The following is a 26,976-nucleotide window of genomic DNA, read 5'->3' as shown; positions in this document are numbered from 1 at the left end:
CCATTCCAAAATCCCTTTATCTTGCCCCTTCAAGGCCCGTCTCAAGACCTTCCAATTTGCCCACGTCTTTGGTCATCTTCCCACCCCACCTTCACTCCTCTTTTGCCCCCACCCTTCTCGAATCCAATCCCCAACTCAAACGCAAACCCTCAACTGTCCGATGCTTTGGGATGTCCTTCCTACATGAAAGGCACTGTATAAATGCAATTTGTTGTTATTGTTGTAAACGTGCAGTACCTTTTTTTTTAAAGTGTGCATTTTGCCTGGATGTAATTTAAAAATGACAAGTATTTTACTTTCCCCTTCCCATGGGTTTTGTACACTTCAATTAAACTTTCAAAGTGTTTAAAATCTTTTTTATTTGAGTACAACTTAAAACATTTGCAATAGGGCCACATTTCTTTCACATGAAGAAAATAAAGCAATACATGAAGAACTTGCCAATTTATTCAGAAATCTGTAAATATTTGCATTGTGAAGGCACTGAAATAACATGTAATTATCTTTTTCATACATGAAAATAACACAAATTCTACATGCTACTTTGATTACAACAACTTAAATATTCAGCTAAAATTTTATTTTTTGTTGTTTATTGTCCTTTGGGCTGGTTTTCCTAGAGAATAATTTTTTTCATGTTTGATAAGATTATCATTTCTTTGCTGTACCCGATGTCCATTGGCAATGGTTGTGTTTAACTGACTCATTGCATCTGTTTCAATTATGGGCATTAAATCAAAGATTTAACATTAAAAATTGTGAGGCAGATTAAGTGTAACTTGTCCCTGGCGGACTTCCAAGTAAGACTGAGTTGTTTCAGAGATCATAATGGAAATGGATTCCACAAAATTATATATGGTTTGCATGAATTGACTGTATGTTTTAATGAGAATATCAATCGCCATCTGTGCTTTGTCATTTAGCATTCCATATGATTCAGTGAAGTAGTCATAAGCTTCGCTTACTTTGATTTTGGCTGTCTTTTTATATTCAGTTATGCTCCTTTTAGCTTGAAGGCGTAACTCAGTCAGCTTTGTTTTCAGCATTCTAAGATATTCAGTAATGTTTATGTTCGCTTTGCCTTCAAAACCTATTTGTATGTCTTTCAGATAGTTGAAAACCTTGTCAGCAGACATTTCAACAAATCTTCTTGTTTCCTTTTTCAGATTATTGGTATTTGTCACAATCTTGTCAATTATTGTTGGACTCTCTTCTTTAATATGGTCCAGCAATTCTTTTAATGACTTTAAGACATTTTCTTCAATCTCAATGAATTTGGCAGTCCATCCAAACAGAAAATTATCAAGATGCTCTTCACGTATTGCCTTCACATAGAGGCCTGCTGCCTGAATCTTTTCCACAAGAACTTGCAAAATGGTTTGGCTCATTTGAAGAAGTTTGGAAACATATTCTTTCACATTATCTGAATGCAATATTTCGGCATATGGTGAATCAAGTATATCAAGGTACATCATGTGCACTTGATATCTAATGGTTTCAGGGTCTCCATTCTCTAACTCTCTGAACTTTAACTCAATTTTGCCATAGCAGTTCTTCATATATTCTTTTATTGATTGCATATCTTTTTCAAAATTAGATTTGTTCATTTTCCTTAGAGTTTCATGGATGTTTCTCTGAACTTTTCTTAGAAATTCTTTTAATTCTGATAGGATTTCTGAGCCTTTGATGATTTTGTCAGTAGAAGGTACTTTAATTTCCAACTGAACAATATATTTTATCAAAGCTTCAAGATATCCTTCCACAATTTTATCAAGTTTTTGAATGAGTTCCTCTAATAGTGCCATCCGATCCATGGCCATGTTGTATAGCTCTTGACCCGTATATGGGCGATCAAGTCCTGGTGGTTGAAATCTGGTCATCTTTGCAAAATGAATGAATGAATCAAATTGACGTTCAAATATCCGATAATACTGTTGGAATATAAATCTAAAGATATCGATCAAATCTCTTTGAATATTTGAATATTTTACATTTATTTTTGCTGTTTTGAACATTTTTCTCATCGTTTCCCTCATCTGGTCGTAATTCAAGGAGATACCATCAATATCAACCTGGAGATAGTTTTCTACTTCATTCATTTGATTGACTGCTATTTTGTATGCTTCATTGATATTTCCATTGATTGATTCCTTCAACTTCAAGGAGGCAGCACTTAACTCCATTCCAAAATGATCATTGTGATACTTGTTCACGCAGTTATATAGAGCTCTTGTCATCTTAGGTACTCTCTCCTTTAGACCTTGTAGCATATCTACAGCAACATCGTTCCTCCAGTTGACTTGGACTTGGATGCTTTTTGGATTCTCCAGTGAAACTTTGCCATCCAGAATAACTAAATCTGTTGTAGGAGATGACTGCAGAAAGCAAAATATGCAATAATAATAATCATCCATACATTTGGTATAACTCCTTTCATGTCAAGAGGACGTCCCAAAGTACTCAAAAGATATTCTGTAAAGTGTATTTACTGTGTGCTTTGTGGGTAAATGTGACAGTCGATCTTGTGCACAGCAATGTCTCACAAACAGCCATGAAGTGAATGACCAATTTTATTTGGGGGATTGTTGGACACTTTTCAAATAGTGTTATGGGATAATAATAATAATAATAATCCTTGCATTTGATATAGGGCCTTACCACGTCTTCAAGATGTCTTAAACCCCTTCACAGAATATACTGCGAAATGAATTGAATGTATATTTTGTGGGCAAAACGGGATATTTAATTTCCTGATGGGATATTTAATGTACAGGCAGAAAGGGCCTCAGCTTAATGCCTCATCCAACTCATAAGTAGATTCATATTCCATGTAAAGTTATGTACATAAGTTTGGAAATAATTCCGAAGTGAAAGATCAAATCAATTCACAAATCTAAGTATTTTCTCCTGCCATTTCCTATATAATGCAACACATTTAAGCTTTGTGAATCGAAACAATATATTTGGTTATTAAGTTAACTGAATAATGTATTTGTATGGTAGTTGATATAATATTAACACTGTAAAGTTACTTACTGTTTTTTGGGCATAAAGCTTTGAGTGCAGAACTTCTGATCCTTGCATTTCAATGATCAAGCCCAAAAGTCCAGCAGTTGGAGAGGAAATTGTTGTAGAAAGTCCATCATCGTTTTGCAACCAGGAAAGATTAAGATCTGTGAAAGTTGGGCTGTTGACATCTATGTTGACCTTACATGTCATTCTAAAAAAAGCACACAAGATCATTAAAAACAGACATATATTATAAAGCTGAAGCAATAATTTATTAACATGGAAATACATTTATTTTAAAAGTTTGAAAAGAAATGATAATTGTATCCAGTGAGTGGCTGAGCCAGTTACATTGGGAAGAGTCAAAGATTGAGCCCTGGTACGGTATCTGATTGCTGTGTGACCTTCCAGTTCAATAGTTAGGTAATACTCAGTGTTAAGATACATAGGCAATGAATAATGCTCATTTGATGAGATATCAAAAGGTTATAACAACCTGTCTCCAATGTCTATACCCCTTATAGAAGGAAGCACTACACATAGAAAGTCCCAATCCATTCTAGAGGCAGTTTCACTGCACATGTAATTAGCCAAAACACAAAATACTGCAGATGCTGGAAATCTGAAACAAAAACAGAGAGAGCTGGGAAAACTCAGCAGGTCAGGCAGCATCTATGGAGAAAGAAAACTGAGTCAACGTTTCGGGTCCATGACCCTTTGTCAGAACATCAGAACACGTAATTAGGCAGCTGACTTGCTCCATGGTTCACCCGCTAACAAGAACATGACTGACTTCCAGGTCATCAGGTCACTACTGTGTCATTTGCTGTTCGATGCGCAAAGCAGGACGACATGTCCTCAGTGACCTAATGACTCAGAGGTTGTTCATTATTCAAGCATGGGAAAGCCAGCCGGACTGTAGACCAGTTGTATGCATGTGCAGTGAATAGGTTCTGCAATACAATGGCATTATAACCAAATCCGCACTACAAAAAAGGATATTGCAATGGGGTACACTGTAGGCACACAGTCTTAAGTGATATTCTGCCAGATTAGAGTTCTCAGAAGTCAGTTTGAAACATTTCAAGTTCTCGGAAGAAATTTCTGAAACACAAAGTCATTGTTGATGACTGTTACAAGTCTCTGCAATTCCGATCCCTTCCAATACTTAAAACAAGCAATCAGAACATCTAAAAAGACAAATAAGGTAGGAACGTGCCTTTGGTGGGATTCATTTTATCTCTAGGGATTAATGGACATTTTTTAAGTTGTCATAGGGAGATTATTGAAGCATAGAATCATAGAATATTTCAGCACAGAAGAAGGCTATTCAGCCCATCATGCCTGTGCTCTTTGGAAGAGCTATCCAAATAGTCCCACTCCCTTGCTCTTTCCCCATATCCTTGAAAAAGATTGGCATGTTTCCGTGCTTCCTCCTCAGAAACATTGCAAAAAAAATCAAATGGTGTGAAGAAACATTATATTTATGATAATAAGTTTCAATCAGTTTGCTTCAATCCATACAAAAATCATTTAACTCCCAAAAATATAAAATTATCTTCATATTTTAATTGCATAATTTACTTTGAATTCTTCATATAAAAGACCGAGAGATAAAGAATATTGCATTCTGTAATTTTGATAACATGAAACACAGCTAATGTAATAGTAATAATAATAGCAATCCTTGCATTGGATATTGCGCCTTATCGTGTCTTTGAGACGTCTCAAAGCGTTTCACAGAATATACTGTAAAGTGTAGTGACTGTATATTTTGTGGGAGAAATACGACAGCCTATTACCCACAGCAGTGTCCCACAAACAGTCGTGGATTGAGCGATCAAATTATTTTTATTTTATTTTGAAGGAATGATTACCCCGGAAAAGCAATCTGCCAATCGACTAACAACCGGGTTCCTACAACAATAAATTATTCCAGCTAATAGAGAAATAACAAGCTACACATTACCTTGGACCTTCAACTAGATAATTCTCCTGCCAGTCAACATTGAAGTCAAGGTGTTTCAGTGTGTACTTTCGAATAAAACTGTAGCTGTCTTTGGTATTTCTATTTACATCTAAAGTTGCTGTTGAAAGGTGGGTGGGGGAAGGGGAGAAGAAAAGACATTATCTTTCAATTTTCATTAGAAAGAATATTATTGTTATTTATATTGGAGTCTAAAATTCAATTTAAAATATTATATTTATCATTTAATTTGTCAATGTAAATTGACACTACATTTAAGTCTAAAATCCAAATTCTCAAACCACAATCATTGCTTTAAATAGGAACATGAACGCAGTCCAAAAAAAATGCTGGTGAGCAAAAGTAGTGCGTTACTCTCCAGCTTATCTGCCTTGTATCTGACATTTTTTCTTTGGCATTTGTGATCAACCAGCTGAAAAATTTCCAATTCAATATTCCTAAACTGGAAGTTGCAATTAGCGCAACAAGCAGAATTTGGAACTTCACATTTTAGATCTTAATGAAGTATTACTTAAAGTTGGCAAATCAAATAATAAATTCTTCAACTTTACAAATTCACTGTTCACGCATATGTTTTCTTAAAACATTAAAACATTCTTAATTGAGCAGTGGTTGAATTATGCAAATTAACATTATTCATCGAATATGACTGATTAAATAGTATGTGGCTTTGGACGTGAGAAACACATGAAGTAACACAAAACAATTGTCATTTTGCCTCAATTGATATCGTCCTTCTGTGCGAGAAGGCTATTGATTCAAATCCCTTACACTCACAGTACAGTTCAAGGGGAGAGCTACGTTGTTGGAAGTGTCAGCTTTTTGACAAAACAATGTTCTGCCTGCCTGTTCTCAGATGCATGTTAAAGATCCCATGCCTATCTGAAAATAGAATGGTATTTCTCACAGTGCACTTTGAGAATAATCCACCAGGTTAATCAACCATTCACCTGATGTCTGTTTCTGTATTCTTTCTGGTGCAAATGTATGATAAGTTTGATCAAAACTTGTGAAGTTGTTAAAGATATTTCAATGTGATATAAGTTTGATACAGATGCAAGTTCTTTTTTACACATATAATAATCCTTGCGTTTGACATGCTGCCTTATTTATTAGAAACGTCTCAAATTGCTTCACATAATCTTTCTGCAAGTGTGTATTTGCAGACAAAATGATTTTTTTTAAAAGTAGATTGATAGTGTTATCTGGAAACAACAATAAATTCCCTGATAAACCAGAGGAAACAAGAACAGGGACATTTAGTAAAATGATTTGGAAAAAGGCTGAATAATCAAAGGGCAGTTTGAGGGAACAATAAATATTAAACATTTTCAGAAAAAAAACAATATATTTTGAACTTACCAGTCAAATCATACTCCAGGAACTGCATTGTAGAACTGCATGTTGCATTCAAAGCAGCTCCAAAGACATTATGTGTATTTGCTACACTTGCGATCCATGTTGTGTTGTATATTGGGGATATAACTTTCACATTTGCAGTCAGAGACTTAAATTTCGGCAAAGCAATTGCTGCAGGCAAACTGAACTTAAGTGATGGAATATCCAATGTCATTTCTGAGATTGTTATTGCTGGCAGATCAAAGTTTGCTATGTAATTTGTAATTTTGTCCAACTCCACATAATAATCATCGATGCTGAAGGATTTTGGTAGAGAAAACGGCAAAATGGTGATTCGGAATTCAGGTACAGTCACTTCAAAATACGGGATCTTGTACTCAGCAACTTCAAGATACTTGGAAGTAATGCTTACTTTTGGAAATCTTATTGTAGGTAAAGCTGGCAAAGTCACATCAAATGGAAGAGTGTTGATCTTGGATGGAATAGTAATCACTGTAAGGTCAATGGTATATGATGGTATCTGAAGTGTAGTAAATGGAACTTTGAATGTGGGGGTGATAATTACTGTTGGCAGCTTAACCTCTGATAACGTGAATGTATATGATGGTATGACAATGTTCATTCCTGGAACTTCATATGTTGGAACATTGATTTCCTCAGGAATCTCAGGAATCCTAGGGACATCTTGAAGATATTGGATCAGGATGCCATTAATTACGTCAGGTGTTGATTTTACCCAATCTGGGACATGAAGGACAAATTCAGGGAGCTTGATCTTGACACCATCTGATAACATTTCCACTAGTAGAGGAATAAGAAAGTTTCCATCCTTTATGCATACGATTGACGTAGATACATTTATGTATTGGCTATGGACACCAGTATTAGTCTGGTCCATTTTCAGTATACTGTACAATGATTTCTGATACACTGGAAGGGTAATTGATTTCAGTATATATGCACTTCCTTGCCAGAAATAAGCCATGTCAAGACGAAGTTCTTCTTCGTTGTTTGACAACTGCACATCAAAACTGAATAACGTGTTTGAATCATAATTTCCTTTACTTTTTGAAGTTAATTTTTGAATCTCTGAATTGATGACTGCTGTTGATTCATGTTGCATAGCTACCTTACCCCATATGTAAGACAGTTGTTCCATCTGAGCTTGCAGGTTTCCTTTCAAACTCCAGGGTTCCAGCTCAAGAGTTCCTAATGATTTTTGACTGCCATACCCATTATACAAAAATATTTTCAATGCATTATCGACAGAATGCTGCCAGGTGGCATAAATGCGTTTCATCGAGGCATCCACAGCAAAATATTCATTCATTGTAATGTTCCAAATTTTATGATAACCTCTATTCGCTAATGAACCGAGCAGAAGTTTTACAGTGGCACGAGCACCATTTGAATTGAGGTAGGCATTTGCTTCATTGTGCACAACACCAGTATATTTCTTTTCGGAAGAAAGACTTCCCTTAACCTGAGCATCTGTTGTAGTTTCCAAATTGAAGTAAGATGTAAGACCTTCCATGGTGAGAGAATGTGTAACTGCTCCTTGAGTACTGATGTCTGGTGAAAAGAGTGAAAGGTCATAATCCAGTGACACTCTTGACATTACATTAGGCTTAGATTTAGTGTTTCCACTCAGATCATGCTTCAAATTAAGAGTCATGTGAGGAAGTTTGACATGTGCTTCAGTGGAAACTGAAGCTTCCATGTTCCTCTTGGTGAAACTCACAGTGCTGTCATGCTTTCCTTGAATGGCGTCATGATTAACAGATATTGTTGTAGCTAATTTGAACCCTCGCTTTTTTGTCAGACTTGTTGTTCCCTCTGCTTTGAAATCTGAAGTAAAGACAGATGAAGAAGAGGCACCATAACGGGCTACTATGTCTGATTGGTTGAAGAGTCCAGCAGAAGCACTGAGTGTTATTACACTTGATTTGAATGAGAAATCATAAGTCAAGTTGCCCATAGCAGGGATTTTGATGGAATCTTGAATACGTGGCATTTTGATTTTTGGAAGTGACAGCCTGTACAGACTGGAAGGTATATGTAATAGTGGCAAATCAGGAGATGGTACCACAAGGTTGTATGATGGCATAGTGAAGGAAATAATGGGCAATGTAAAGGTAGGTGTCGTTATCTCTCTAGGTGTAACAAAACCTAAAGCTGGCAGCTCAACTGTATATGAGGAGACATCAATATTCAACAGTGGGATAGTATATCCTGGAATATGAAGACTTTTTGGCAGCTTTCTTACACCAGAATCTATTCCCAATGCATAATAATTAGCCTTGGCATTATTGTACGATGCTTGCAGTACATTCAAAGCTTTGTCCCTGCTCTGTTCAAAATTTTGCACAGATTTTTTAATACCATTATTAATCATCCTGTAAAGCGGTTCCATTTCTACTTTGAAGGTGTGCATATCCTTGTTCTTCTTGTACTGAGCTTTCATACTAAGGTCATATGACTGACTAATTGTTTTCAGAAGGGATTTCAATCCTGCTTCTTCCCACAAAGAATAGCCAGTAATTGCAGGAGTTTTGACTGATGAATAAGGAAGAGTAACAGCAGGAATTGAAATTGGTGTGATCAGGAAATCAAGATTTGCATGGCCGTTCAGTCTAAGTTGCGCAGTTATGCTTTCTTCATCATTGCCTACAGAAAGTTCGTGATGATATCTGTACTGGTTGAACTTACTGTTTACTTGCCAGGTGCACAGTTGTTTGTTTGAAGTAAGAGTCAGTTCGTAGTTATTCATTAAATCTATTTTGCCGATGAGGGTCAAAGGGAAGGAAACCTTCAGAATTGCCCTGTTCTTTGTTGAAGTGTGAATTGCAAATGGTTGTGCTGTGAAGCTAAGTGAATTGCTAAGTGTACCTGCCACTCGGCCAGAAAGATTAGCATCGTGAAATGCTGTTACTTCCATTTTCAAATCTCCAAGTTCTCCTTTTCCACTTACATTCACAAAGCTATGTCCAACGTCTGTAATATCTGTGTCTGCATTCAATGCAAATTTGGCATGAAACAACGAACTAACCTCAGATGTGAAAGTTTGCTTCATCTTTATATACTTGGTACTGGTGTCACCTGAGAATGTAGCTACTGCGACAGTTTCTCTTAGGTTTAGCTTCAGTTCACTTTTGTGTGTGCCTTCATCAGAGAAGTCCTTTACAGACCATCTTCCACTACCTGTATTTGTCACAGATACCGTTGCACTTGTTTGTTGAGCCAAACCTTTTACAATGTTAACCATTGTAACCTGACTTGATATCTGTGCCTGAGGAACATTGAAATTGTGGTTATAGGTTGTCTCCATGTTTGTGGAAAGTCCTTGTCGTACACTCATTGATAAAACATTTTTAGCTTCTGCATTATAGGCTTCACTGACGATCTTGACAGTTGTCTCAGATTTTCCATCAATAGATGGTGCAGTGAAGGTCAAAGTTCCCATGTGGTCAATTCTGACAGTTGTGTGTTCAAGCTTTATATTTTCACTCAATTTTAGAAGCCGAAGCTCAGGTGCTGACAGGCGGGCTGTAGCATCGAAGTTGAAGGACAAGATCTCTGCTGTAGATTTGGCTTTTGCAGTAAGAAAAGCGAGAGCTACTGGACTGTTTTGACTGGTTGTACTGTTGTGAATGCCAGCTTTGGCCATCAGGGTGTAGACAGGAGATGAGATATTGAAGGTTCCAGTAAGTTTTCCGAAAGCGGGCAGCACAACTGTGTGAGGTATACGAGGAAGTTGGAAGTCTGGAATTTGCATGTCATTCAGATTGAAGCTGTCCAAATTCAGTTTGGGGATTCTGATATCAGGTATATTTAGTGCACTGAAATCCAGTTCGCTGATCTTTATTTCTGGTAAAGAAATAACTGGAAAAGGAATATCTCGAAGTAAATTGATTTCTTGTACTGAAATATCAAAATGACGCAAGTTGTTAATTGTTGAGACAATATACTCTTTAATTTTTTCTAAATCGATTGTAATGTCAGGGACAGTCACTAGTTTCAAGATCGTGAACTGTGGAATGGTAAATCGAGTAGGAATGGTGATGCTATTGAGCTTTTTCAAGTTTACATGGAAAGATGGTATTTGCAGGTCTGTTAAAGGAACTGTGAATGCTGGCGTGTTAAATTCTCCTCTTCTGATAGCTTGAAGACTCACTTCAAATTGAGGCACAGTGAATAGGCTGGTCTTCAATTCTGGAACAACAAAGCCTTCTTCCAAGTAGCTACATAATTGAGTCAGCAAATCTTGTAACTGATATCTTTCAGCCCAAATGCTAAGTTGTTCTGCGATGTTATCGTACAAGTCACAGAGGTGCCCATTGATTCTCTGGTAGGATTGCACAGCTTGCTGCCAGTACCATTGCAGTTCCTGTTGAATATTCATTCTACTGAACCTCTCTTCAAGATCCTCGAGGACGTACTGAAATCCAGTAATCATGTCTTCAAGCAGTGATGTGCCAATGCTTCTAAAAATATCTGACAAATGCTTGATCAGTTCACTGAGCTTTTTTTGATTGAGCGTTTCCAGGTATTCACTTACTGTTGATTGCAATGCCTGTACATAGTCTTTCACAGCTTCAACCTTCTGTGGTAGTTCTAAATCCTGAATCTTATCATTGACTGTCCTGGTCATGTCACGGATCCTTTTGTTTGCCTCATCAACAAATACATTGTAGTCAAATTCCTTTAATTTTGTGATAAGTGTGCTGAGCAAATCATTGATTTTTTCAATCATATCCTCATAGTTGTATGATTTTATTTGTTTAATGCTTTCATCGATATTTTGAATGAGGCTGTCAGTGTATGATTTTATGTCTATGCTTTTCAGAATATTTGTTAGCTTTTGTAATGTTTCTTTAAACTTGTATTTCTTAATGATTTGCACAGTGTTATCCCAGAATATCTGAACCTGTTTGCCAATTTCATACATAACAATTATCTCCTGCAGCTTGGTATTGATGCTGTTAATTTTGTCCATAATTTCATAATCCTCCATCAGCATCAAAAGCACCTTTTTGAGTTTGTCAATTAGTTCATTTATCTTGTCAGTATTCAAAAGTTGCTTCAGTTTTTCAACAACCTCATCAGCATTGATGGATGCAATTTGTTGTTTCAATCTATTTGCTGTTTCCTCCAAATCAATGCTCTGGATCTGCATCTTTAGCTGCTGTAATGTGTTTTGAAGCTGAACTTGAATCTGGTGTTTTTCATCTATGTGTTGGAGCCAAACCACAGCATCACCTTGTAATTTACTGAGTTGAAACCTCTGGAGAGCATCCTGTAGGGTAGTGAGGGTCCGAATAGATGTTTGGGTTATTTCATATCGCTTATCAATAGACCTCAGTGTTTCCATGAGTTGGTTAATGAGATTTTCAATAGCTTTCTGTACTTCGTAGTTGTTGTAATACTTTTGCAGAAAGTCCTTCAGATCTGTCAGGTATGTTTGCAGCTGGGTAATTGCATCTTGGTAAAACACTTGAGCTTGCTTCAACGCAACTTCAAGATCCTCTTCTGTTATTCTATATTCCTCTGCAAAACTCAATATCCTCCCTCTTGCATCATTAATCTTCTGTTCTAATTTCAATTTCCTAATGAAATTATTCACTTGGCCTGGAAATTTCTCTAGGGTTTTCTTGTAGTTCTCAACAAACTGATTAATGTCCAAATTCTTCAGGTAATTTTGAATGGACTCCAGTGTACTTAGAATTACACCCTTAAATTCCTCAAAATAAATGGGCACATCTTCCAAGAAGGGTATGTTAATAACATGGGCCTCTTTACTTTTATCGTATTGAAGGCTCCCTGAGATTTGCAGTTCTTTAGGTTCAGCTATATCGGCACTTGTCAGACCCAACGCAGAAAGTAAATACAATTTATTTGAGGAGAATGGGATAGCAACTGGATATTTGAGCATTCCTAGATCAACCATAGCTTGACCTGTAATGTCCATACCAATTGTTTCTGGATTATTATAGGCATTGATATTTTGTACATAAGTATTCCTGTTTAACTGACTTTTTAGCCCCCATGTGCTTGTCTGCTCAGATGGATTCAGCATTACATTTAACTTGTTTTCCAGAAGTGTTGTGGCCGGGTTTTCACTTTCCCGATCAAGTTGAGATGTTCCTCTGAAGTCATGAACCAATATGAGGGATAGTGGTGCTGCCTTCATTTGGAACTTATTGATGAGGTCTCCACTATGGGATCCCAGAACGTTAATAAATCCCCTGCCATTGGTGTTAGCTTCAAAGGTGAAGAGAAAAGGAACAACTGCAGAGCGTATGCGATTTGTAAATTGAAGTGATTTTGAATCACAGTTGGAGTCGCTGGAGAATTTTGCGGAAAGTCCAGCAATTTTGAGATCCACCTTGTGTCTCATGGTTTCACTTTCTATATTTCCAACTGTGTTTGTGCTCAACGCAGCTACCCAATCGGCATACTGAATGGAATACGTATGTGTCACTTGATTCCTTTTGTGTAATCCTTTCAAGTCTCCCTTAAAGTTAATCTTGAATGGTTCCAGCACTAGTTGTCCATTGTGGGTAACATCTAATTCTCGGTACTTGAAATTGTTTATTACATCAAATGAAACTGTGAAAGGTTTCATCTCCACCTCACATGTGTGCTTGTATTTGCTTCCACAACTTAGAGAACTATCAGTTTGGATTTTGCCTTTGAGTGACCAACCAGCAACGGACAATTCATTCTTATGTTTCAATTTATTCTCTCCGTATGATGCCTGGGTTTTTGAATTAAACACCAGGCCTTCTTCCTTATTCAGTTTAAAGTTGACAATATTGTTTGAGTTTGTGTCCAAAATATCACCTTGATATGTAGTACTGGCAACTATTCCTCTGTTGTCTGCTGTTCCCTCTGCTATCAAACGTATTGAATTTTCACTGATTTGGCCTGTTGCGTCTAACTTCATGCTTGCTTTTGTTCCGTCCACAGCAGCGTTGAAAGTATGTTTCAGCTTCAAAGGACTTATCTGTACATTGGAGATCACACCAGTTGTCAGACCATTGGTGTCAATTTTCAGAGTTGCCTTATTGGCAGCTTGGCTTGCTCCACCACTCAATCTAGTGTCAGCCTTTACCTCAAGACCACGAAGATTAAACGTGCCGGTCAGGATGTTGTGCAACTGTTTGTCAGAATAGCTTGCGAGACACTCATGTCGAACATCCATTTGCTGCATTGATGCAGTGAGATCCAATTTATTCTTTGTCTCCATGGCCTTGTACCTTCCAGTTGTGTCCAATGAGAGACTCAGAAGACTATTACCGTATTCTAGCAGAGCTACATTTTCCAAGTTAGCATCAAACAGTTCACCTTTCAGTTTGTTTTCTGTCTTAAAGCCATTCTTGTTGACCATCCATTTTATGTTACTGATCAGGTTACCATTGTCAACCTGGCCTGAAGTATCACATTTCAGCTCAGCTTCTTCAGAGCTCATCTTCGCACTTAGGACATTTTTAAAATTTAAATGGGAACAACCAGTATTTGAATTGATTGAGAAAACCCCTTTAGTATATTCACCATCAATTGTGTTGCTAACCTGAAGTAGGGGTGAGTTAAAATCTAAAACTGAATTTCCTACAGCTTCGTAGTTTTGGGTATCAAGTGTGGAAGTGGTGGTATAATTCCAGGCAGATTGATATGAAGAGACAGCTAATATCCCTCGGACATTTCCTTGTGTTTCAAGTTTTGAATTTTTGGTCTCCAGTTGAAGTTGTGATGACAAGGAGGCTTTGGCTCCTACACTGCTCGATGCTTCCCATGTAAAACTTGACTGAGATTTCTTTCCAGCTGATGTATCCAATGTTTCACTGAGACGTATTGAAGATTCAAGTAGTTTATGGTGAAATGATCCATCAAGGTTCACAGCCGTAATCTGCTTTGTATTTTGGCTTAAAATTGTATTACCTAGGGTACATTAAATTAATATGTTTTAGAAATTGTGACCGTTGTTTAACTCGAGAAGTTAATTATTAGTGCAAAGGTATTTGCCAAAAGAGCTTATGCAGTAATTTATTTATTTGTTGAACTGGTTAAACTCCAGCATTAACTCAAAGCGAACTCTGGGGACCCCAAGCTTTGGCTCAGCCAAACTACATCGAATACTCTCCAATATTAGATAAGCAGGGTATGTCCTTTTTGGGAGAGAGTATTGATTCCATTTGAAACGCGGTGAAATTTCTTTGTGTTGGGGGCTTACATACATGAAATTCTCACACATATGGAGACTTTTAAGAAAGGTAATGGGTTTCATTAATGCTGGCTAACCTAAGAAAACCTGTATAATACAGTTCGAAGGATGAAGAATTTCTAAGTGCAGGAAAACGTACATGTTGCGGGATACTGTAAAATAGTATGACCAATTATATTTTTTTACGCAGTTCTGATAATATTTAAAAGTAATTAAAAAAAGGAAGTTTTGTAGAATTGGAAATTTGTCAGTCATCTGTTATTTCATTCTATATCTACCATTTGTAAGAAAGGATTATTGGCTTCAGAACATCAAACTCAACTCTTACAGTTTTTTTCAGCTAATTTGACAATATACTTTAAGGGTGTACAGGAATTCTGCTAAATGCAGCAATTTTGTTGATGTGTGTTTGGCTCTCAGGAATTCTCTGGAACTCCATCCCTCTGCCTGGCTCGCTTGCTCCCCCCATTTGAAACACACCTTAAGACTTTTCTTTTCTAGGGGTGGAGGGGTGAAGCTCTCTCCACCCATAGCTTGGGCTCTCAGTCAGTGGTCCTGACCCAAGTGTCCAGCGCCTTGGGACGTCCTACCGACGTGAAAGACGCTCTATAAATGGAATCTTGTTGTTGTTGTAAAGAGCTTTGTGGTGTGAAAGGGGCTATGTAAGTGTAACTGATTCACCAGATTGTTACCAGGGCTTATAGGGTTAAATTATGAGGACATGTTGCATTAACTAAAAGGAAATTGATAGGGTAGATACAGAGAAACTATCCCTTCTGATGGGGGAATCCAGAATAAGGGGGCATAATCTTAAAATTACTGTTAGGCCATTTAGGAGTGAAATCATGAAGTACTCTTCCACACAATGTCAGTGGAAATCTGGAACTCTCTACCTCAAAAGACTGTGGATGCTGGATCAATTCAAATTTTCAAGACTAAGTGGATAGATTTTTGTTATATCAGGGTATCAAGGGATATGGAGCAAACACAGGTAAATGGAGTTGAGGTAAAGATCAGCTATGTTCTAATAGAATGGCGAAGCAGGCTCAAGGGGCTAAACAGCCTACTCTTGTTCCTATTTTCCTATGATATGACAGATTTTTGTTCAGAGGACATTCCAAAACACGTCACAGGATTTACTGTAAAGTGTTGTGACTGCATTTTACAAGCAACATTTCAACATTTGGGAGACTGATAGCTTAAACAGAAACAGGTTTTGAACAATGTTGAAACATAAAGAAATTACAACAGTTTCTTACCTTTCAGTTGATAGGCCAGAAGATCCAGTGTAGAGTCTGCCTTGATATTCATATTAGCAGTAATCTGGGTTACACCCTTCTTTGACATTTTTTCACCTAAAAAGCTTCCATCCCAATTGTAGTAATTGCTATTCAGATGTGTGGAGAATTCCAATTTGTTAACTAAAGGAATGAGGAGTGTGTGCTCTTCAGGAATAGAAATGGATGGAATGGAATTTATTGGTAAATTGTACTGCTTGGATGGGATGTTGAATCCCAAAGCAAACACTGCTGGTGTTTGGAATGAACTTGGTAACAGTCGAATTTCTTTAGTTACCTTTCCACCAAAAGGAATTGGAATGGTGATGGATATTCTTTCTCTGCTAAATGTAAATTTGGCAGAGCCTTGACTGCAAAAGAAAACAATACAGAAGTTGAAATAGATTCACAGAAAAATATCTAGGAAATTACACTGAAACACATTGAAAGTGTATTAAAAAAATGGAAATCCACAAAATACGGTGGTGAAAATTATGGTATTCCTAAAAAAATCTTCCCTTAAATGACATTTATAAAATATTTGAAATACCCCTGCGATAATGCTAATGTCCATGTAATCCTGTACTCAACTCAGTGAGCTGCTCCAGAACTATGAGCTAAGAGTGTGAAAAGACTACAAATCCTCACAGTTGTTTGAGGAAACGTGTACGTTAAGAGATCAAGTTCTGGAGATATTTATTTTCAAAACAACTTTGACACATCGTTTCTATGAAGTAGAAGAGGCCTGTGATTATTTTCACAGTTAATCATTTTCACACCTCCTGTGGCTCCAGAGCTCATGGAAAGTATGAAGCCTCCACAGCTAAAAGGCAGTGTAGAACAGAGCAATGAGGATGATCCCTGGTGTTAGATGAATGAGCTATGAGCAACTCTTCAGTTTTGAGAGCAAATGTATCAGAGGGGACAGTAGACAAGAGGGCAGAGATATCGAATCATGAAAAGCAATTTCAATACAGATACTTGGAAGTTTATTAATTACTGTTATCATTATTCACAAGATTATTGCAAAATGAAGTGTATTTTGTGGGTGTACACAGCAGCCCAATTGCGCACAGCAATGTCCCCCAAACAGCCATGAGGTGAATGGCCAATTTTATTTTGAGAGGGATCGTTGGTTAGGACATTGGGAAAAACTGCCATCTTCCAGCCTGGACTATGTGAGTTCAAGTTCCAAAGTGGGTTGATTTAGTGCTTTGAGATATCTCAACGATGTGATAAGGTGCTATATCAATTATAAGGAATATTATTATACTACATAGATTGAAAACGTTTCACACACAAAATGCACTGACAATCCACTTTACAGTGTATATATTATTATATATCAAAAGCAAGGATTATTATTATTAAGTTCAAAACAGGAAATAATGCATGCAATGTTTAGAGGTTGCCATTTACTATTTTCACAGATTGAAGCAGACGTACCTTTTCAGGAATAGTTTTTCAGGAAGGTCAATAGAAAATAATCCCATTTGCTCAAAGTTCAGATCTTGCAGATGCTTCAGCTTGTTTTGAAATGTGGCAACATAAGGAACGTCTTCAGAGGCCCTTTTCAGCCAACTATTCATTGCCTGCCAGAAGCGGAGTATTATTGTGTCATGTCTGACATTCATAGAATTACAAAAAATGTTATTACAATTGCAAATTATATTTGCAAAACACCTTTTACAGAGGCTGATTGTGAGGCTGAGCTTGGAGGGGTGGGGGGTGATGGGGGTGGAAACTGCAGTTGAAAACATAGGTCTTAAGGCTAGGTTTGATGATGGGAAGGGAGGTGACAAAGCAGAATGACTCCAGGATGGAGTTTTAGCAAGCAGGATGATTGATGGTGGGGTGGATTGGGCAGGAGACATGAAGCAGGCCATTGTTTTCTTAGCAGAGAGAACGGACAGGGAAGTAGGGTTGCAAAGGTAGGATGCAGGGAGCATTGGAATGCACTGAAAAGTGAGGAAGAGAATCTTGAATTCGATGTGCAATATGGAGCCAATGGAGCAGATTGAGGATGAAGGTGAAAGGCCTGTGGAGCCTGGTGTAGGAGAGGATACAGGCTGCAGAATTATGGATGTACTGCAGCTTGTGTCAGCAGGAGTTGGGGAATTTGCTGAGTAAGGTGTTGGAATAATCAATAATGTGGATGAAGGTCCCAGCAGCCTGGAGGATGGGGACTGGTACTGGTGTCAGTGTAGGTGAGCAAAGCTGAGGTGAGAGAAAGCTGAGCAATGGAGAGCAAAGCTCAGAGAGATGGAGTGAGCATCTGTGCAGGTCAATGCGGTAAGCATCGGAGGTAAGCAGGTATTGATGGAAGGCAAATTGGAAGCTTCTGTCTTGTTGGTATTGAGTTGTAGAAGGTTAGAATTCAAGTAGAACTTGATGTCTTACAGACAATCAGTCTGAGCAGCACCGGTTCTGGAGTTGAGGGTAAAGGCAGAGAGATAAGAGCTGGGTCTTATCCACATACAAGTGGAAGTTAACCCCACGCCTACAGATGATGTCATCAAGGGGGGCACGTAAATGGTAATAAGGTTAGGAGCATGGAATACCACAAATGTGAGTGTGTGTGCCATTAGAAGAGATGACGTGATGGTGTTGGAATAGATAAGAGATACAAGATAATCACCATCTGTGTTGCAGGATTCTATGATTCCATTTACAGTCTAATTTCAATACACAAAATCATATAAATTTGCAGTACAGAAGAAGGCCATCCGGCCCATCGAGTGTACCTCAGCCCTCAGACAAAAGTCAATCCTACTGCCCTGCCTTATCCCCGTATCCCTTCAAAAATCTATCTTTCATATACATTTCCAGACAAAATGTCAAAAAGATTGTCTTACCACCATGAATTTGGAAATTATGTGTTTTACTGTCATGTCAGTTTGAGCCATTTTGCGATCCAAGAGTTGATCTGCATACTCCTGCAGGTTTGCCTGGTAGGTGGACAGATCAGGGATTTGTTCACGGATTATTTGGATATCAGATGTCACTTCTGAACTCCATGACACTTGAGCCTTTTTAGAAGCTAAGAGTGGAAAAAAATAGAATAAATTCAAGGAAATACTATTAATGCACTGCATGGCCAAGGCCCCAACCTCCATTATAAAATAACTATTCTGCACTAGGCAGAGCATGACTTTTGTCACCCTTCCATTGATCAGGCTCTTAAAACAACTATTTAACTACAAATAACACATTTAACAAACTCTCTAAAGGTCAAAAGAAGAATCGATGGCCTGCCATGTCAAGCATGGAAATTCAACATGTTTGGATCCAGGTTGACTGGGGAATAAATCGGTGAAAGAGAAGGTGGCACTCAATGTATTACAGTAGATTTAGAATGAAGTTGGAATTGTGATCTCACACTAAATATCAGTAATTGTGGTGTTTATTAATGCTATCTTAATTTTAGAATTTATTTCATTAGCCAGTGTCTGACAAACCCATCTCCATGCTTAAAGAGTATCCAAAACAACTGAGAGTTCCCACCTATACATGGAAATCCCAGAGATAGATTGCTGGAATGTGCACTCTCTCCCTGGAGGGACTCATCCTATTTACCTAATTCCAGAAGATATTTGGTGCAGGTTGGTGAGAGTTAAGGCTTGGGGACAACATCAACAACTTGCCCTTCTTGTTGGATAACTTCTCTTATTTGACTGCTCTTTTGGTTGTTCCCCTCCAACCCCCTCAGCTCCCATCCGAGCTCTGGTGCCTAACTAACAGTGCTTTGGGATGAAAGAAGCTTTATATATTTGTATTGCATTGTTTTAGAATGCTTCACAGTGGCAGAGTCAGATGCTGACCAAGAAAGAAGGGGGAGTGGGGAAACTTAAGGAATACTACAGATTTTACTCCAACTGGAGTCAACTCTTACAAATACTTTAAAAAATAACTTATTATTGCAAATAAAATATTTTTACCATGCTGTCTCTAATTCACAGTTTAACAAATAAATTACAAGAATAGCAGAAGCTTAGTGATATTGGTAAGTGTACAGATTTCTAACATTAATATTATGTCACAATTCAGCAGAAAGCACTTTTAAATTAAAAATACTGTTAATTATCAAGACTATTTTACACGTAGGAATAGAAAGCATAAGGCAGCAGAAATGTATCAATGTGTTTACAAAATAAAGAATTATTAGTGACATACATGATTGGATAGTAACTTGGTGTGATGCCTTGGAATGAGGCATAACGGCATCTGCATCAAACCGAGCAGTGAACATTTTGTCTATCAACTGAAAGTAAGTGCTGGTTTTTGCCTCTACAGCCAGCTGAGGCATGGAGAACAGGCCACGGAGCATGACGTCTTTCATTCCAGTGCTTTAAAACAGAAAAATATAGGTCAGAATTATAATCTTCATTGCCATCAGAATAGATGAGAAACTCTTGTTATCATGCTGTTGAGATGTCTCAAAGCTCTTCACAGGATACAGTCTATTTTGTATGTGAAATGTGGCAGCCAGTTGCGCACAGCAATGTCCTATAAATAGCCATGATGTGAGTGACTTTTTTTTATTTTGGGGGGGTTGTTGGCCAGAACACTGGGAGAAACTCACTTATCTTTTTGAATAATGCCATGGAATCTTTAACACCCACCTAAACAGGAAGATGGGATCGAGATCGAGAGCGTCAAATTGATACCTTACTATTTTTTTTCTGGTCACAGCCTTAAAAGTTAATTGCCTTAGAGTTGTGAACAAGCAGAATTTTGGAAAAATTCCATCTTAATTTGAAAGCCTGCATGACCTAAAGCAAAGTTGAGGAACATGGCTTAAAATTAAGGCTGACTTTAAGACCTTTTAAAAATTCTGCATGATCTTAAATTTTCAGAGAACAGGCTTAATGCTAGCTTAGACCATGAAAAAACACCAGGGCCAGAGCTACATGAAACATGTCCACCATCTGGTCTGATAAAATTAACTGTTTCTTTGAGTTTTTACTTGGAGCAGTAATAGTTTGTTGTTTACCATAAATTGTTTACCATAAATTGAGTGCGATATTTTACACATACCTTACATGTCCAACAAGGGTCAGGTCGGGCACATTTTTGTTTGTGACATTAAAGCTGAGAGCATATGAGGTCTTTTCAGGTGCAGATGTATCTTGAATTCCCATTTTCACACCAAATTCCATATCAAATTTGGGAATCTGAATGTCTCCTGTGACAACATGCGTATTTGCATTGTACGTAACATCCAGTGTAGCTTCTGTACCTTCAGTACCTGTTCAACGAAAATAATTTGTAATTTCAAGACATTTCTGTGAATTATAAATCTTGTAAACATAATTCATTTGCAGTGGATGTTCAGGCAAGAGCTGTGCAATGTAAAGCATTTTCCATGAATGACAGTCATAGAATTGTAGCTTTCTCTATATTCATTTGGGTTTTCACAGCTGGCCAATGAAATATTCTGGCTTGATGTTTAAAATGTACTCTGGCTTGCATTATCTTTAACAGGGCTGTAGTGACTGGATTTTAGGCAAAATGGCAGCCAACTTGTGCATAGCAAGCTCCCATAATAGATGTGAATGAACAATTTATTTGGAGGATTGTTGCCCAAGATGTCAGGAGATGTTGTAAAAATAATAATAATTCTTGCATTTGATATAGCACCTTATCACATCATCAAGATGTCTCAAAGTGCTTCACAAGATATACTGCAAGTTGATGTATCTGTGTATTTTGTGGCGAATGTGGCAGTCAATTTAGGCACATCAATGTCCCACAAACATCCATGGACTGAATGACCAGTTTTATTTGGGGGTATGTTAGCCAGGACATCGGGAGAAATTGCTTTCTCTTTTCAAATAATGCCTCGGGATCTTTAATGTCCACCTGAACAGGTAGACGGGGCCTCGGTTTAATGACAAATCCAAAGGAGGGCACCTTCAACAATGTAGTACTCCCCCAGCATTGCATTGGATTGTCAGCATAGACTATATTGGTTCCAGGTCCCAACATGAGCCAGGTTGACACGCATCCCTTTCCAATTTGAATAGCATTACGGGATCTTTACTGATCACCTGAATCCGTAGGTGAAACCCTAGTTTAATGTCTGATCTGAAGAATGGTAGCTCTGACAATGCATCACTTTCTGTTACTATAGTGCCAGCCTAGACTTTGAGCTGAATAATAATAATAAAAATCCTTGCATGGCGCTTTTCACGTCTTCTAGATGTCTCAAAGCGCTTCACAAAATATACTGTAAAGTGAATTGATTGTATATTTGTGGGCAAAACTCCCAGTGTCCCATGTCCCAAAGTGGGGAAGGTCTCAAAGTGGTGTTTGAACCCACAATCTTCTCACCCATTGGTCAGACATCTCATTGAAGTCGAGAATTGGAGGTTGCTAAGCGCACAATCGGTGCAAACTAGCTTAAAATGCATTTAGTTATATGTTTTACTGGGAACACATTGGTTTGTGAATTAATGAAAATAACCTACCTTTTGCCTGAACAACAAGTTGAACAGAGTGTTCTAAGTCTTCTTTGCTTCTTGGGGATTGATATGTCACTGTTGCAGAATACTCACTTACAGTGCCTGTAGGTTCAAGCTGAACCACAAACCTAAATTGCAAAATAAAAAAACAGAAATGTAAGCAACTATCGTAGGTCAATGGGATCTGAAAGCATACCAGTGGGGTGTAAAAACAATATTTGTAAAAGGAGACACAAATATCCCTCCTGTTGAAAATCCTGTGTGCCACGTCAAACTGGGGAAATGTTCTCTGGAAATAGAATGTGTTAGCCCAGATTTCGTACAGGTCACAGTAACACACACATGTGGTTAACAACAACAATATTACATTTGTATAGCACCTTTCATGTTGGGAGGATGTCCCAAGGCGCTGGACAGTCAATGTTTCGAACCAGAATTGAAGGTCGGAATTGGGGAAGGTGGAGGGCAAGGGAGGAAGCAGGGTGATCGAAAGCACAGTCGATAAGGAGGGTCTTAAGATGGGTCTTGAAGGAAGCAATGGAAGGGGTGAGGCGGAGGGACTGCAGGATGGAGTTCCAGAGGGTGGGGCAGAGTGGCAGATGGCCTGCCCGCTAATGGTGGGGTGGGTGAGGTGGGGGAAGTGAAGCAGGCCGGAGCACACTGAGCGGATGGAGCGGGCAGATTGGTAGGGTGTTAGGAGGTCACAGAGGTACAGGGAAGCGAAGCCATGGAGGGCTTTGAAGGTGAGGACCAGGATCTTGAACTGTATCCTCTGTGTGATGAGAAGCTAGTTAGGTCAGGCGAGAATGGAGGAGATAGGGTCATGGAGCCTGGTGCGGGAGAGGACACGGGCTGCAGAGTTCTGGATGATCTTACAACTCTTTGCAAGCGAGAGACCTGGGTTTGATTCCTGGCAGGGTGAAACCTTGGGCAAGTTTCCTTACTCCACACGCCTGATAATAATCCCTCAAGAAAAAAAACAAATAATAAAATGGTCACTTCAATCCATGACTGTTTGTGGGACACTACTGTGCGCAATTGGCTGCCGCATTTCACCCATAAATATACAGTCAATTCACTTTACAGTATATTCTGTGAAGCGCTTTGAGACGTCTAGAAGATGTGAAAAGCGCTATATCAAAATGCAAGGATTATTATTAACACTGCATTTTAGATTATGGTGACAAACCTAAGACTGCCGGCACCATTACAGCTATCGAAATCTTTGTTTCTAGAGAAAACTACTACCTGAACAAATATGACAGCATTGAGATAACTTAATCACTGCAATATTAAAATACTAAAAGAAATATGAGAAACTAAAGTCAAAATGCTCACACTTTTTCCTCCTTTCCTTCTATTCTCTCTTGCTCTCCAATCTTTCTCTGTCCAATAACAACAAGAAGTTACATTTGTATAGCACCTTTCTTGTTCGGAGGCGCTAGACAATCAGGGATCCGTGCTATTATCATGTCTTCGAGATGTCTCAAAGCGATTTAAGCTCTTCAGTTTTGTATATGGGATGAATTAATGCTTCAATGTTGTCAATATCATAAAAAGCAGGGAACAAATTTATTTTTAACAAATTTCACCTTTGTTTTCGTAAACTGATCTATTTCTGATCTGCATGGGTGGCAAGCAGCCAACAGTCAGGCTCAAACACTGGTTTAAACCAAGACGTGAGATTTAAGTTCACATAGTCTTTTGAGGCATTTCATTCTCTATTCTGTACATCACTACAATACAATTATGTTGCTATTTTTCCAGTGCTGGTAGCTTATCTGGCACAGGCCCATTATTCACCTCGTTGCCCTAATTAGTGAATATCTGGATGTTTCATCATTAGAATCGTAGTACATAGCAGTACTGCATAGGTTAAGGCCTGAGATCAGTGGTTTGCAGGATTTCCATTCTTGTCTGTCTTCCATGATGGATGGGATTTCTTCACTTTTTGTACTATGTAACAGTGACAGTCGAAGGCTGTAAAAGAGAGGTGACATCTGTTAAAGCCACAGTTATGCATTGCTTACCATGAAATTGATACACATGAAAGAATTAATATTCATACCTCGCACTCAAGAGCTTGGTTGGTTCCTTTGGTGCTGGGATGCTGAGTTTAACTTGACCGTTATTCATGCTGATCTTGGCTTCAAAACCAGACTCGTGATATAAGTTGTAATTCATTTGAATCGCATTTCTGGTAAAATCAGGTACATTGACTCCCAGTTGAGTCACAAATTCCACTCCAACTGATGGTTTGATAAACACGTCTCCCTGATGTTGAAACAATATTGACTTCTATTAAAAGTTGGATTTACAAATTCAACAATTTCTTGAAACATTTACTTTTGATTAAGATAACAATTGTAAAGCAATCTGTGTTCACTGTTATTCCTCATTTTAAATACATGTTATATGTTTTGTGGGTGAGCTTTCAACTATTCTACCCTCGTTCTTTCCCAGTGTCCCTCCAACTTATCCCCTCCCTCCACATTTTTAAATCCCAGCCTAAAAACCTATTTTTTCAATCACATTTTTGGTCAACTTTACCCGATATACTCCTCAGTTTCCTGCTCCCCACAGTTCTAGCTCCCAGTCAGCTTTGTGAAGGCCAGTGATACATCCTTCCAAGATGAAAGGTGCTATATAAATGTAAATTGTTTTAAAAAATTATTCAAAAAGAAAAATGCAAATTAACTGAGTGTTACCTGCTTTCTGTCAACTTTTATGCCTGCTTTGGCGCCTGGTGCGATTGTGCCTGACAAAGAGAATTTGAGAGGAAAGCCAGCTCCAGTCGGAAAGTTAAATTGACTATCCAGGAAGATGTAATGCGCAAATAGGTCACCATTTATCCCTTTTGCTATAGCCTGTTTGATCTGTAAAACAAAAAGTGTAGCACCCATTAGATTCGCATAACAAATATTCACGGAGAAAATATAATTGAGGCATAGTCTTTACTGCTAAGTAAAAAAGCGTAAACAGTTCTTTGATATTTCATATTACAGTGGAGAGCTGATTATATACACCCCACAACTGTTTGTGGGACACTGCTGTACGCAATTGGCTGCTGTGTTTCGCCCACAAAATATACAACAACAACAAGATTCCATTTATAGAGTGCCTTTCAGTCGGGAGGACGTCCCAAGGCCCTGGACAGTTGGGTAGGACCCGAGCAGGGGGGAAATGGTCAGGGTGAGGGGAGGAAAGGGAGGGAGTAAGGAGGGGGTAGAGAGTCAAGAGGGGACCTGAAGGCTCGGTCAAAGAGAAAGGTCTTGAGACTGGCCTTGAAGGAGGAAAGGGAGGAAGCAAGGCGAAGGCACTGGGGGATGGAGTTCCAGTCAATTCACTTTACAATATATTCTGTGAAGCACTTTGAGACATTTCGAAGAATTAATAAGGTGGTATATCAAATGGAAGGATTATTATTTTTATTATCTGCACTAATTTGGACTGGCTCCATTGTGGATAAGGAAACAGTGCAAATAATTGAACAGCACACAAAATACAAATTAGCTACAGTGCAAACTAAAACATGTTCTGTCTGGAATTATACTGCCACTATGGCACTGTCAGCCCTTCTCTCTGCCAAAAAATAAGATTTTCAAAATTGTAGATGTTATATAAAATGCAAGGATTATTCTTAATATCACTCATGTTATCTCTGTGTATGGTGACATGATGTACTGTACCTGTACTGGAAGTTGCTGCAGGTACTTGGCACTTCTTGATAGCATTCCTCCCAGCTGCTTGATATCGCTGAATTTAACATATCCAAGTTCATTTCCGAATATTCTCAAGAAAGCATTTGCTTCTGGTGTTCCTGCCTGTGTCTGAATCTCCTTCATCATTTTCTGAAAATTGCGCATGAGTTCCTTCATCAGACCCTATTGAGTGTCAGACAAGAAAGATACAGGGTGATTATGAGATAACTTAGTCCATGGAGTCCTGTATTGGTTAGAGCACTCGCCTCGTAAGCAAGACGACCCAGGTTTAATTCCCAGGCAGGACAAAACATTAGGCAAGTTTTTTTTTACTCCACATGCCTCTGTTTACCTAACCATAAGTAGGAACCTGATTGTTAGTTGAATGGCAGATCGCTTTTCTAGGGATAATAATCCCTTCAAAAGAATATTATAATATTTGGTCACTCAATCCACTACTGCTGTGTGCAACTGGCTGCCACATTTTGCCCATAAGATATACAGTCAATTCACTTTGCAGTATATTTTGCGAAGCGCTTTGGCATGTCTCAACAATGTGATGAGGCATTATATCGAATGCAAGGTTTATTGTCATTATAACTTAATTCCTAAACACATTAAGGGAATCACTCAGAAACACTTACATCTTTTGGTGCTTTGTTGTTTCTGCTGACTCCAAACCAATTAAACAGCACTTCTGATACCTTCTCTGGAACTTTCCCATCCACCCAATACAGAGTTTTCATTGCGCTGTTGGGGAAAAATCCTTCTGGTCCAAAAATAGCCTCCAGAGATGGGTCAAAGTCTTTGCCATCAAGACCAAGCTATGCACAAATAACCAATTAATTAAATTTAGTCATATCAAATTATTCACATTTCATTTATTTTATTACTTTTAAATCCATGAGGATTTAGTCTGGGTTGCATTAGATATAATTGGCTGCTGCATTTTGCC

The 26,976-nt window shown here is 38.2% G+C and overlaps 1 protein-coding gene across 1 annotated transcript in view; it reads right to left on the bottom strand.

The window, feature by feature from the left end:
- Window positions 1-339: 339 nt before the first annotated feature.
- Window positions 340-26,976, bottom strand: part of LOC103187473 (apolipoprotein B-100) — a 39,125-nt gene continuing 12,488 nt past the window's right edge. Inside the window, exons 15-29 of the mRNA XM_007906981.2 lie at window positions 26,666-26,845; window positions 26,010-26,204; window positions 25,029-25,196; window positions 24,389-24,594; window positions 24,124-24,300; window positions 22,327-22,448; window positions 20,894-21,104; window positions 20,030-20,202; window positions 18,712-18,896; window positions 17,303-17,448; window positions 15,839-16,227; window positions 6,359-14,296; window positions 4,979-5,096; window positions 3,037-3,220; window positions 340-2,375 (exon numbers count right to left, since the gene is read on the bottom strand). Of these exons, the coding sequence (XP_007905172.2) occupies window positions 750-2,375; window positions 3,037-3,220; window positions 4,979-5,096; window positions 6,359-14,296; window positions 15,839-16,227; window positions 17,303-17,448; window positions 18,712-18,896; window positions 20,030-20,202; window positions 20,894-21,104; window positions 22,327-22,448; window positions 24,124-24,300; window positions 24,389-24,594; window positions 25,029-25,196; window positions 26,010-26,204; window positions 26,666-26,845 (12,018 nt within the window). The 3' untranslated portion in view covers window positions 340-749. The remainder of the gene's footprint in view (window positions 2,376-3,036; window positions 3,221-4,978; window positions 5,097-6,358; window positions 14,297-15,838; window positions 16,228-17,302; window positions 17,449-18,711; window positions 18,897-20,029; window positions 20,203-20,893; window positions 21,105-22,326; window positions 22,449-24,123; window positions 24,301-24,388; window positions 24,595-25,028; window positions 25,197-26,009; window positions 26,205-26,665; window positions 26,846-26,976) is intronic.

This window comes from Callorhinchus milii, unplaced genomic scaffold (assembly GCF_018977255.1).
Source record: "Callorhinchus milii isolate IMCB2004 unplaced genomic scaffold, IMCB_Cmil_1.0 Scaffold3, whole genome shotgun sequence".
Taxonomy (NCBI): domain Eukaryota; kingdom Metazoa; phylum Chordata; class Chondrichthyes; order Chimaeriformes; family Callorhinchidae; genus Callorhinchus; species Callorhinchus milii.
The sequence above is the reverse complement of the archived record's forward strand: the minus strand, read 5'-3'. Positions and strand labels throughout refer to the sequence as shown.